Source organism: Epinephelus lanceolatus, chromosome 2 (genome assembly GCF_041903045.1).
Source record: "Epinephelus lanceolatus isolate andai-2023 chromosome 2, ASM4190304v1, whole genome shotgun sequence".
In the NCBI taxonomy this organism is placed as follows: domain Eukaryota; kingdom Metazoa; phylum Chordata; class Actinopteri; order Perciformes; family Serranidae; genus Epinephelus; species Epinephelus lanceolatus.
In genome coordinates this window covers 26,083,771-26,097,450 of record NC_135735.1, presented here as the reverse complement: position 1 = coordinate 26,097,450, position 13,680 = coordinate 26,083,771, and the positions used below count along the sequence as shown (strand labels likewise).

Here is a 13,680-nt window from a genome sequence, read left to right as displayed (position 1 = left end):
ACAAAACGAAGAAGAGTACACTTGCAAGATAAATGCAACACTTTCTAATGCCACAATGGAGGGACAGCTATGCAGGTTGGTTTTATGGTTTTAGCGCTGCTCATCGTGGACTATATTGCCGTCATTGTTCATTTGAGTCAAACCATACAGTTTGAAAACAAGGTGCGGCTCCAACTATAAAACAATGTTTTGATGCATTGGATGTGCTGAATGTGCATATTAAGGCAGTACAGGAGGCGCACATTAATAATCCTCCAGGACTGTAACATGCTCATGTTTAACCCAAACAATGTGTCGTGACTGCAGTTGGTTGGGATCGAAGTCGGAACACGTTCTCACCACAAACGAACTGCACCAGAGTTGATTTGTAACCGAACTGAGACCACCTCTTCAAGAAGGTCTCAGTCTGGTTGTTTCAGTGCAAACCCGAGCGTGATTGCTGTGTTCACACCTGCCCAAATGAACCGCACTTAGTGGGCAAAAGAACTTGAGTTCGATTGAACAGAACCAAACAGGGCAGGTGTGAAAGCGCCCTGAGTGTCTGACAACACTATGGTTAGGATCCCCACAGAAATATACCATTTTGTTAAAGAGTAACATCATTTTTGTTTAACCACAAGCAGCCTCCAAATCAGTTGCTGAACACACCAGACTCCATTTAGATAAACAGTAATTTTAGCGTGTATAGTCAGCATATTTTCACATCTAACTGGGTGGATCAAGAGTTTTATTTCAACTTAAGCAGAGTTGGTGAATGTTAGAACAGTGGAAAGACAGACGAGCATGGTTTTTTGTCAGCTTTATTTTGCTTCTGTTGACTTGGAAGGAAAAGTGATTTACATTTATAAAATTACCATTTTTTTAAATGGAGTCCGGTGGGTTTGACGATAGCAATTTTGGAGCTGTTTTTGGTTAAATAAAAAGGATCTTATTCTATAACAAAAAGCTCTATCTCTGTAGAGATCCTTTGTAAAATGCTGTCAAACACTAAGAAAAGTAATCCGAGCCTGTCAGTGAAAAAACAAGCACTTTTAGTGGACATAAATTGACAGTGCACAATTGCCCATTAACTTACACTGCAGCCTGCTTCCCTGCTTGCTGTCCTCTTGCTAAATACTGGATCAATTTATAAAATGGTTGTTCCCATCAGTCACTTAGACACAAAAACATGAAAATAGGGTCCATGTTGAAAAAATACGTTACCCTTTAAGCATAAACTTAAGTGTCAACAATTGGGGTGGGGTCAATAAATCACATCAGTAAACTTTCATTGTGAGGGGAGACAATAAGGCTACAACAGCATGAGTCATTCTGCTCGAGTTTTGTGTAGTTTAATCAAGCTTTATCGACCACTTCCGACATGTGCAGGTAAAGAGTGACAGTCAAATACATAGTGCAGACCTGGATGTGCTGGTCCAACGATAAAGGACAAAAACACAACTTATCGGTTGTTATATTAATGAGTAAATAAAACTCAAATGTCTGAAAAAGCAATATGAAGGTTAAAGGTGATTGTTTAGTCGAATCTGACATGTTTGCTTCACTTAAGTGTTAACCTTTTGTACTTTTACTCAATGTGCAGATCTCATGCTGTCACTGCATTTTTCAGATTCTTGTATGAGCTGCCATCAAAGTACTTCCTGCTTCTATCACAGGCTTAATGATTTACACAGCATGTCCCAATATCATGTGATGTACAAAACCATATCCATTACAAATTCAGACTACAGGCTGTGGACTGACTGAGAAAACCACACTGTCAGAGCCATTACTTCACTGCCACATGTAATTGAATTTGCAGTGTTTTTAGAATAACAATGACCAAATATAAAAACGATGCGTCCTATCAGCGACACCACTGAATGCTCTGCAGCAACAGATTTGAAAGTCAGTTTTTATTTTAGACACACAGGCCTGTATGCGTGGCCTGTGAGAGGTATTTTGCTACAATGCAGGCTAGTTTACAATTTGACATTGTTTTAGCAAATCCAACTACTCTTTACAAAACAGGACGTCCACACGAGCATGACTTCTCAAAAAAAAAAAAAAAAAAAAAAGAATTCCTGTTACGTGTTTCCTCTCAGAGAAACATCCAAGTGAGTTAATCATCTGTGACACCCATGAGCCCTATAGTACACTAAAATAAGACCCATTACACAGGAGAACTGAGTGTGACACTAGGCTATTGAAAATGTACATACGACACTCAGAGAAGCTCATAACATCACTTAAAAACTTGTTACAAAGACCTAGGGCTGTACAATATCTTCCTAAATACAAGTAAAATGTGTGCACGGGGTTGTTTAACGGTAACAGCAGAACTGTCAGGGAAAACCCCACACCGAGGTAAACACTTGTCTATACAAAATAAAATAGTGTCGTCAACCTCATGGCTACAAATGTGCCACCTGAAACAGCTGATTTTCTAATAATAAAGAGTTCACAAAAGTCTTCAAATTTTCAGGTGCCTTTATGTGGCAGAATTTGGGTGCAGTTAGAACTGCCGCGGCGTTCCTTTGAAGGGTTTGAATCCACCCACGTTTCCACCACTGGGCATGGAGTTGCTGGTGATCTGTACAATTCGGTTCATTCCAGATGAAGAGTGACTGCACACAGAGAGACAAAGACAAACTTTAGCATGATTCATTTTCTCTGCTGTTCTATTGAGTCAACATATGTTGGTATGTTTGGTATACCTGGACGGAGCCATCATGCTGCCCCGGCTGTCTCCCATTCTGCGATTGTCAGGGTAGCCCCCAGCCTGGGAGCTTGATCCACCATGCCACTCCTTCCTCATCCCGTGATCCCTGCTGTGACGTTCCACCACAACCTGGCGGCCAGAGCTGAAGGGCTGCAGAGAAAGAAGAGATTTTAAATCAGGAGCCAGTCTTCTATGAATTGTTAAATGTGTGTGTTTGCTACACATTTATACTGAAACTGTTTAAAAACCAGTCGTACTAAAACACGACTAAAGTTACAAGTGAAAAACTAGGATCTTGCAGCTTATAGTTCATAAGATTCGACTAACATTTCATTAGTAAAACTGGCACAGTAATACTTTCAATTTCTACAGCTGAGTAGGGATCTGAGGATTATTTTTATTACAAGTTACGTTAATTAGATAAAAACAGAAAAGCAGCAGCTTCTCACATTTGAGAGACAGGATTTGTATTTTATCAAAACAAAAATTACAAAGATCAAAGTTGAGGATAACTGCATTTCCGTAAATCAACTTAACATCAAACAATCAATTGCACATTTTGAGCTGGCTTCCTAATTTAATTTCAAGATTTAAGATAATCTTGAGACGTTTTCTTGTTGTTGTTTTTTCACAAGTCCTGTCAATATCCTGCACCATCAGTACAGAGGACCTGAGAAATACAGTGGAACTCTTGAGGTATTTTCACACCAAGGACCAAAGAAAAAAAACAAACAATAAAGGAAACTAAAATAGGAAATATTCACTGACGATTAAACTAAATCAAAAAGTTTTGGATTTGGTATGGATAGGCTCATTAAGATAATCTATTTATTGATTATACAATCTATTTATTAGCACAAATAAATTGCATTTGTTGTGAAAAGACCTTCAGTCAGAAGGTAAGCTGACCTGGTCACTCATCACCATGGGTCTCCCATCTCGCTCATTAAAGCTGCTCCTTCCACGGCTGGCCGAGGCGCCTCCCCTCATAGATGGGCCTGGACCATCTCTGCCTGATCGCTCTGCACGCATGCGCATAGGTCCTCTGCTCAACCCAGTAAGAAATTTAAAAAAGAAAAACAAATTAGCTTTCACTGACTGTGAAGGGAGAACAGTTAACTGATGATGCTTTGAGTTCAAAAACTGCATTTTTACCGCATATCTCCCTTATTGGTGTTCATGCCTCCATCGTTCTTCCATCCATGCCCTCCATCCCTGGGTGAGCGGTTGTGCGACATGCCGGGCATTGTAGCTCTGGCTCCCATAGGGCGGTCATGCATGGGCACGGGACGCCTCTCATCTCTGTCCCTGCGGTCGGTGTCCCGGAGCTCGGTGCGCGGTGGAGGAGGTGGCTCAGGTCTGCGGACTGTTTCGAAGCTCTTGGGGTAGCGCTCAAAGCCGGAGCTTTCTCGGTGAGGAGCAGGGCGACTCTTCTTTGGCTCGGGCTCACCATCAAACCGGTTACGTCTTGCCACAAAACAAAGACCAAAATGAGATTAGTGACATCACACAAAGTTCAATTAGCAAAAAGCAGCACAAAACAGAATCTGTTAGGGAAGGAACAAAGAGCCTAAAGTACTGTGGACTGACGGAGAACACAAGCAATAGCACAGATTCACAACTCAATATGAGCAATATCAGGATGCTTAATCTGAAGCATCTGAATGAAATTCAGACATCATTATTTCAAAATTTGGTCTTCCTATTTAAACATGTCAAAATGCCTTCTGTGAAAAAGGCTTCTTGCAACTAATAATGTTACCACAGTGAACTACTTCAACTCTTATAGTTCAACACTTGTACCTGTCATAGGTGTTAGGCTGCTCGGCAGCAGCCTCTGGAAAACGGCCCCTCTCTCGGGGAGAGAAGTTTGAAAAGCGGTTCTGCTGCCGGTTGTAGTTTGAGCCTTGGTTCATACGGACATCAGACTCAGACTGCATCTTCTTGTTGCCATTCCAGTAGGAATCGTCTCTCCGGCTGAAACATTGAATACAACCATACCTCGTGAGTAATGAGCTTGGATAGTTAAAGATTTATTCAATACTGTGGCAACATTTTCTATTTAAACACAACATTATGTTTGTTTAAAAACGGTTATAAACTGATTTAAATTACACCATGTCAAACTTCTCTTAGAGCCACTATAAACAGCAAAACAAAACCATATGACTGCAATGAATGGGAACCATGACTATTGTTTTACACAGGCAACATTTGTCAAATAGATAAAATGCTACGCTTTCTAAGTTGGTGAACCTCTTAACGGACAAAAATTAAAATAGTCTATCTACCCGTGTTCCACTTCACGGCCCCTCTTGAGGTTGTTTCTCTTCTCCTGCTCATAACGGAGCTGCTCCTGCTGTCTACGCAGCTCCTCACGTTCACGTGCCAGGCGTTCTGCCTCTTTACGTCGTTCCTGAGAGAGGCAATATTAAAATGCAGATTAAAATTAATACTGGAGAGATGTAAATAATGTTATACAATTACAAACAGTAAGAAAAGCCAAGTGTTGAGTAGCTTTAACAACTTTTGAAAATTTTGGAGTTTTTAAAAATAAGTGGTAAATTACAAGCTAACTAATTCCTGCTAATGTACACAACTGTTTACCCCCTGGACGGAAACTGTTTGACATAATCATTCATTCCTGAGATAAGCAGCTTTCCCAGAAGTCTGAAGATGTGACTGCGGGAAGGTGAATTTGTTTAAGGTCACTGTACCTGCTCTATACGGGCTCTTTCTCTCTCAAGCCTCTCTCTCTCCAAGCGCTCCCTTTCCAGTTTTTGTCTTTCCATCTCAAGTCTCTGTCGTTCCCGGAGCAGGTTCTCCCGTTCTTCACGCTCCCGTAACAGGCGGACACGCTCACGTTCACGACGTTCTTGTTCAGCAATTTCACGCCGTCTTAAAACAAAAAATATCACTCGTATTAGAACTTTATGACTATAAATACACAATAATCAACAATAACCGTAATTAATTTGAAATTCAATCAATGTGTACGAATGTATGGACTGTGCATTATTCAACCCTACCTGCGCAACTCCACAGCTCTACGGACGCGCTCCACACGAGCCACCCGTTCACGCATCCTCTGCTCCTTCATCTTCTCAAAAGGCAGGATGTCTTTGACTTCCCCCTTGTTGGCAAAAGGTCGCGGCCTGTCTCTCATCATCTCTAACTGAAGGGGAAAATACAAATTTAAGTTTAAAAACGAGCTCAAAAGATAATGCATGTTAAAAGCAAATATAAAGCTTATGTCCATAACATCAAGAACTTTATACCTCTTCGGGAGGAATCAACCATTTTGGCCGCCTTTGAACATTCATGTTGACAAAGGGCTGGGAAAAAAAAAAAGAAATACCAAAAGGAATCTTATTATATATCCTCAGATGACAAACTTTAAATAAGCTTTAAATCTATGATTAAACTTAATCAAATAGAAATAAAAGGTCTTACTTTGTCAAAATACCTTCCCCTTCTGAAAGGTCTCATTTTGCCAAAATTCGAATCTCCTTTGGGATGATGTATCACCGCCATTTTGCCTGGGCTCTTTGCCCCTAGAAAAAAAAAGGACAATAGGAATAATCAGAGAGAACAGATGTATGCTTATTGATTAACTCAATAAGATTACCTAAATTAGAACTTACTCCCATGCTTTCTGTCATCTTTCTTTGCAGAATCTTGCCCCGAGTTGGATGAAACTGATTCTGAATTTCCGCTTCTGGCCTCCTGCTTCTTGGATAAATCTTTGTCCTTTTCGGACAGTTTATCCGACTTCTTGTCCTCTTTTTTGTAAGATGGCTGTGCTCTACATGCAAAGAGAACAAAATGTTAAATGTGCTTTCAATCAAAGGATTAACTTTTCAGCTTCTTCTGTCACCCACTTGTTAGTCTGTTTTATCCCGGTGGAAGTGCGTTTGTCACTTGATTTGCTGGAACTCGCTTTGTCCTCTGCTTCCTTCTTTGAGCTCTCCTTTTTGAAGGGATCATTTTTGGCCTAAAAATCAGCAGCAGTGAAATATGAATGACACAGGCTCACAATGTTTCCATGAATACAGAGGGCAGCATTAGAACAATCAAGGTTTCCAGAACCATTTTGACTCTACATCTGCTTCCCAACTTACCCTTTCAACATATATCTGCTGTCCATGAAGCTCTGTACAGTTGATATGGGAGACGCACCGTGTCACCTCTGTACTGGAGGACATCGTCACCAAGCCGTAACACTTTGAACCAGGACTGCGAGCATTTGTAACCACCTTGGCGCTTAGAACCTGTTGGCAACAAATTTCCTGTCAACATTTTTCTACGACACTAAACAAAGTTATGGCGATAGTTTCAGAAATATTCAAAATAAGCAACAACTAACTCTAAAAATAAATAAACTGCACTTGTTTTTTACCTTCCCATATTTGCCAAACAGGTTCTTCAGATCAGCTGCTTTTGTGTTTGAAGACAGGCCGCTCACCCATATGTTACGAGAAGAGCTGCTGTTGCTGCTACTGCTGACGACTCCTGATAAAGATGTCGGCAGTCATTGGGTATGAAAATACTGCATCCCTAGGTTTCAAATTTCTAAGAGCATTTGAACATAATTCTTACCCTTTTCATCTTTTGTAGCTTTTCCATCTCTGTCTCTTGAAGAGCTACAAAGCAAACGTTGCAACAACAAACAGGGGAAATGAGTGAAGGTAAATAAAACCCGGTGTAAAGTGATACGCATTCATCTAGTGGAATAAAACACCACATTTTGTACTTTTCAGGACAAAAAAAATAAATCCTGTGGGCAAGGCGTGGATCTGAACCAATGTCTCAAAGGCTTCATTGCTTTTCCAGTGGTGAGATGGGTCAGGTTGTCAGCCAATTTATTCCCTGGACCAATGAAATCTTCAGAGGTTTGTTCAACTTCACAGCGAATCATTTGACCAAAAAGGAAAAAAAAAAAAATAACCACTGCCATCACGGGGACTAATGCTCTTTTAGAATGCCTTGTGCAGAAACTGGAAATGGCTTTAAAACTGCCGGAAAGATCAAAGTAACAAAATAAGAGATGTTTTCTCAGCTCCTGGTTAATGTCACAATTAAACCAACTTCAAAAAAAATAAATCAAAGTAGTAAATGGCAGGATTAGGTACATCAGTGAACATTTCCCTTATGGCAAAAAAAATCTTGAGGCTACCCACAATGTTGCGTTCTTAGTGAGCTGGACTTGGTAGTAGTATCAAAGAACTGACATAGAAAGACAAACCTCTTTGCTTGACCTGATGCCCCAGTAGTGGAGGGGCCTTTCTTCCCAGAATCCTTGTCTTTGTCTCCTGTTTCAGCTTTCTTCTGGGCCTCTCTGCTGTCTTTCTTCGTGGGCTCACCCCTGGATCCATCATCTTTCTTACCATCTTTGTGGCCCTCGGTCTCTTCCGCTTTCATGTCATCATCTGGGCCCGTCTCAGCAGAGGCCTCTGGCTCATCAGTGCCCTTCTCGGCCTCTGGATCTGGAAGTTTCACATGTTTACCTGTTTCCAAGAGATCATCACCATCAACATCTAGGGTGATGGCGTCTTCATTTTGGATTGAGACCGACAGGTGATCGTCCTCAGCTTCTTTGGGGGAATTCATGGCTTCAGCCTCCATCTCAGCCAGATCGGCCTCCCCCTCTGGCTCAGCCTCCCCATCCATCTCTGGGTCGGCGTCCTCATCCACCTCTGGCTCAGCGTCTGCATCGACCTCTGGCTCAGCATCCACCTCTGGGTCAGCCTCCGCATCCACCTCTGGCTCTGGCTCAGGCTCTGAATCAGCCTCTGCCGCCACAGCTTCTGACTCTGGCTCAGCCTCAGCCAGGGCGTCAGCCTCAGGCTCAGCGAGGCTGTCCTCACAGGGTGCAGGCTTAGAATTTTCACGAGTACCATCATCTGTATCAGTTACATCTGAGGGATTTAACAAGGATAAACATGGCAAAACACAACTTTTAACATTGACATGTCGCATGTTACTTGACCTAAAAAGTAGAATAGAAAGCACATTTAGTGTTAATGGTCATCGAGGGCGCAGACACCACAGGAAGACACAAAACACACACTCTTCACTGAAAACAGCGGATGATTCAGTGCTCTTCATTTCTTGACACATGTAAAGTATTTGAGTCATGATTCACACTGAACGTGCAATCCCAGATGCTTCCTGTAGTGTGGCAGATCTCCAGGTGGGAATCTTGTAGCAAAGTTCAAACGAGGAGGAACAACTCATCAGTTCATCTGTCAGTCTTTTTCCATTATGCAAAATGCATCCCCAACTGATCAGTCCATGGAACGTCATCTTAAATATAGGAAATCTTCAATTCCCTCAATATTTCTTCAATAGTCAATATCATCAATGTCTTATCAGCAGATTTCAGAGCACTCTGAAAAATTATTTTTCATCAGCGAGTCCAACCAGCTGTAATGTGTCCAGTCAACTGTACACATCCGTGTACAAAAAGTGTGTCCTTTTGGTGGCAACAGTCTGCCCTTCCAGTCTCAGGCCATGCTGTATGTCAGATCTCTTCAGTGCACGCATCATGCTGGGGCTGCAATCGGCCGGCAGGATTATGTGCCAGTTTCGATGGATGTCGTCTGCAAAGAATGTATGAAGTCTCTTGATCGTTCAGTTGCCTCCTGAATTGAGGTCTCTGCATCTTTGTTAAATGTTTGGAGGGATCTAGCATTCCTTGAGCTACCCAAATCTCATCCTCATCCACAGGCTGTCTCACTTGACAAAACCTGTAATAAGGTGTGTTATTCATGTGGCAAAGGCAGCAAAGTATTCAGACCTGCACAGGTCACTTGTCTGTCCACCAATGTTGTCGATCAAAATGTCAACAGGTAAGTGCAACGACCCTCGAGTGCTACAAGTTGTTGCTTCATCCGATTCATTGGACATAATAAAATATCAGCTTGTTTGTGAGCCTTCACTCTGTTTCCCTGGGGAATGTAGGAAGTTGAATGCCAGAGCAACAGAAATCCAGACCAATTACAAAAAGCTCGAGTAGGTCTTCAGAAATGTCTTCATTAAACACATCCTTGGTGCTCTTTTTAGCACATTGTGACCTAGATAGTGCAGAAGCATGAAACACCACTGGATGTGGTTTTGCATTCTAACAGGAGTTTCTTGTCATCATACATTTAAACTGTAAAGAAGAAACAACCTTGCTTTAGCATTGGTCATTAGTGCGCCAGCATACATACCTTTTTCTGACTCATACTCCTCAGTTTCCTAAAAAGAAAACAGTGAGATGAGCTGCCAAATATTTCAAAACAATAGGTGCAGCAACAAAAAGTTGTTATAACTAATTGTACAGAAATAACAAATAACTGTCGTATTTAGTTTTTTTTTCCTATTAAGTAAACGCTTCTATAATATGAATCCATGAAGCATCAATCAAATCTCACAAGAGACAGTGCTTTTAGAGGTTCTAATTTCTATCAGACAACTACAAGATGTGGCTTAAAACTAAAAGAAGACAAATACACTGGCTATGAGTTTTCACAATAGTTTTACACAATCGCAATTAAGAAGTTTGAGCCAGTGTGAATAAAGTTTGTGGGTTTGAATTCAGTTCTTAAATGGGACTGAGAAAGGGCTGAACTAACGTGTAACAACTTTGTAAACAATATTTTCAAGCATGGTAAGTGTAACAAGTATCTTACTGCTTTTTTCATACATCCTTTTGGCTTTAATACAAACCATTTAAAAAGGTTTTCATTAAGGTGATCAGGTTCACACTCTGGTTCAAAACAATTAGTGCTAAGAGTTTATGCACAAGAACACTAAAAAGGAATGACATTAGATGTCATTTTAATGATCAATGTGGGGGCCAAAAAAAAGGGACTAACTCATGAACAACATTTATGCAACAGAAATGTATGCCACAGTCACCTTGGAAAACACATCCTCTTCCCCAGTGGTGTCCGCATCTGAATCCACTTTTTTCCCTGAAAGGTGAAATATAGAAAAAATTAAAAACCTACATGAAAACTAAAAATAGAACAGAACATATGAACTCACTTTGCCTCCCCGTCTCACTGATTAAATCAAAAGCAAAATTACCTTTGGCTTTCCCACTTTTCCGAGCTGATGAGTCAGTTGAAAGTGGGACTTGAATGTTTTCTGCATCACCATCTTCATCCTGAAGAGCCTTAAAAAAGATTTAATAATAACAGTTTAAAATATTTTCACCAAACACATAGTATATCCTTATTGTTCCAGTTTCATCCATCGCCAGTTGTCTAGTAGGGATGCACCGAATATTTGGTAACTGAATATATTCGGCCGAATATTGCAAAAAAACCACACATTCGGTATTCGGTGGAATAAGTGAAAAGCAAGGCTGAATAATAGCGGCGTGTTTTGATAACGCAATCAAACAGCGTGCAGTCATGGACGGAGTAAAATGTTGGCAGTGTGGCGATATTTCGAAAGTGGTGACACAGACACAGACAGGAATGTATTCCTGTCAAATACGGCGGCCATAGTGCTCCGCGGCACAAGGTAAGGGCTTACCGGCGACGGAGGTCCAATAATTTCCTCTTCTTGGTGTCATGACTGCCCAAAAGTACCTGGACAGCCGAGCCATGGCGGCACACTGGTATGTGACGTGTCAGAGGAGAAACGAGCTGTTCACATTTCTCTCTTTGTGGCAGGTAACGCTCCACAAACCTCACCGTACTTAAGGGACTGTTCTTAACTTATGAAGGGACTGTTCTTAACTTGTCAGGGGAGGAGGGTGGCTGGTTGATTTTTATTTTATTTTATTTATTTATTTATTTTATTTTGATCCCCCCTATGTCAATCACTTATTGATGCTGTTTTTGAAGCATGAATAAGTCAATAAGTAATTTATTCCATTGAAATATCATTGATGCATTATAGAAAAGTGATTTATCTTTTTATAATGACAAAAGGCACATCTGCCTCATTTTCGCTGTGGTATCGCGATACTACTCAGAACCGTGATACTTTGGTACCATGACAACACTAATCTGGAGGGGGTTCATCTGCAAAAACTAATGAAAAACTAAAAAATGGCATTCGGTACTCGGTATTCGGCCAGGCGTTTAATTTTATTCAGCTTCGGTCACAAATTTTCATTTCGGTGCATCCCTATTGTCTAGTTAAATAAAAACGCATGCACCTGTTAAAACAGAATACCCTGTGTCGTAGTTATGATAAAAGATTAAAAAATAAATCCAATTAGTGTGAACCTAGGCCATGTTTGCCTTGTTTGTTGTTTCATCACATCACTTTTGAGAAGTGATGACCAAGTGTGTTGTTTTATGCTTCGTGGGACAGTATTCAGGTCCATACTGTCAGTGATTAAGGCTGCATAGTCCTGGTTTACTGACTATAGACGAAGGCTCTTATTTTGCCTTTTTTTTTTACTCTACCCAGAGTACATTAGCAGAAATATTTTTTATTGTTTCTGGCTCAAAACTGTGTTGTTTCTGCCTTCTCATGAGGCAGCCGCAGCAAAACATGATTATATATCATAACGGGAACGTGGAATACTTTGAGGTTTCAAGTGGGTTCAAATCAAAAAGACAGGCATGGTGTAAAATCTAATATTCTCTATATAAATGGCTTTGGAAAACAAATATTACATATACAAGCATTCTTAGATGTGGAATTATGGATACATTTTAACTTTTGTCTTCCCAAAACTAAATGAACATATTGGCCATAATCTTGTGGTCCTACTACAGATGTCTAGTTTTAGTCAATCATGTATGTAACCTTAAATTGTTGAAAAACTGACCTAATCGATTTAGATTCAATAAAATGAGATTTGATATTTAAGATCCAATATAATGTTATAATTATTTTTAACCCAAAAATATAACCAATCTAATTTCAAAACACAGATCTGATCTTAGTTGTGAACTAACTTGACATAGCAGCCCTGTTGTTTCGGGGCATAGGGAGCCTACAGAGGCCTTCCATGTCTGTTTTGCTCCCGTTCATTTAACGTTACAGAATCATGTTCTCTCGCTTATCACACTAGCTCGAGTAGCTAACACTTCACTTTTTCCGACAGGTGTAACGTTAGCGTTATGAGTACAGGGTAAGCAGCTGACCCAGGGTGTAGTTAACTAAAGCTAAATACAACCAGCGGGTATTTCGACAGTTAAACTGACCACACTAAACACCACACAGATATTTAACAGATAACCTAGCAGCAAACACAACCGTCACAACGCTAGCTGACGTTAGCATTAGCAACTCCGCAACGCATTTCCCAGCTCGGTCACCCCTCCTTGCAAGTATTTGCTTCCTTTTAAGTTACCTGTCTCAGTCTTGCAACAAGAACGCTCTTTACACCAGAAGTGTCCAAATTCCTTCGTTTGAGCTCGGATTTAAGATCAACAACTCTTAATTCGGATATTTTCTTCGACTCCGTGGAAATGGCACCCGTCGCCATTTTACCTCAAGATTATAGATTTTAGCGCACGCGCAGATCTAATTTTGCCCAGCTTCTTCTTCGTTGTCTTTATTTGTCGTCACTAAATAATGCATCGCCACCTACTGTGGTGGGGGAGCCAGTGGATTAGTAAATGAAATTTATGTCCCGTAACATATTTCAGGAACAAAATCGTTCAACCAAATTACAGAGTGGTAAATCCAGCACCTTGTATCCAACACAGTTGCAGAGTTTTTAATTTAATTTGAGTAGTTTGCAGAAGAAGCCGAATTGAGCACAGTAAATTTGCCATTGCAAAAAAAGTACTGATGCAGTCATTGTTATTTATGATGTGGAATAAAGCCTAATCCTTAGCAAAGTATTGACAATGTACAGGTCAAAGTACATTTTTATTCACCCACATGTCACTGCAGACATTTAGGCCTACCCAGCTGTTGATTTTACAAAGAATATATTCAGCTGCTTTTCTTGTTGGTCTCAAAAGACTTTTAGGCTCTCCATTTAATCCAGACCCAATCCTAAACTTGTCTCACCA

At 40.6% G+C, this 13,680-nt stretch overlaps 1 protein-coding gene across 1 annotated transcript; it reads right to left on the bottom strand.

Annotated features, from left to right (window-relative positions):
- Window positions 1-1,880: 1,880 nt before the first annotated feature.
- sltm (SAFB-like, transcription modulator) lies at window positions 1,881-13,165 on the bottom strand. The gene is made up of 20 exons (XM_033621426.2): window positions 13,011-13,165; window positions 10,778-10,865; window positions 10,607-10,662; window positions 9,916-9,943; window positions 7,947-8,619; window positions 7,301-7,344; window positions 7,101-7,213; window positions 6,823-6,972; window positions 6,583-6,695; window positions 6,346-6,506; window positions 6,155-6,255; window positions 5,980-6,036; window positions 5,731-5,876; window positions 5,419-5,599; window positions 4,993-5,117; window positions 4,505-4,678; window positions 3,857-4,168; window positions 3,611-3,746; window positions 2,697-2,851; window positions 1,881-2,606 (listed from the first exon to the last, which is right to left on the bottom strand). The coding sequence occupies exons 1-20, from the start codon at window positions 13,143-13,145 to the stop codon at window positions 2,495-2,497; spliced, it is 3,060 nt and encodes a 1,019-aa protein (XP_033477317.2). The 5' UTR covers window positions 13,146-13,165; the 3' UTR covers window positions 1,881-2,494.
- Window positions 13,166-13,680: the final 515 nt, after the last annotated feature.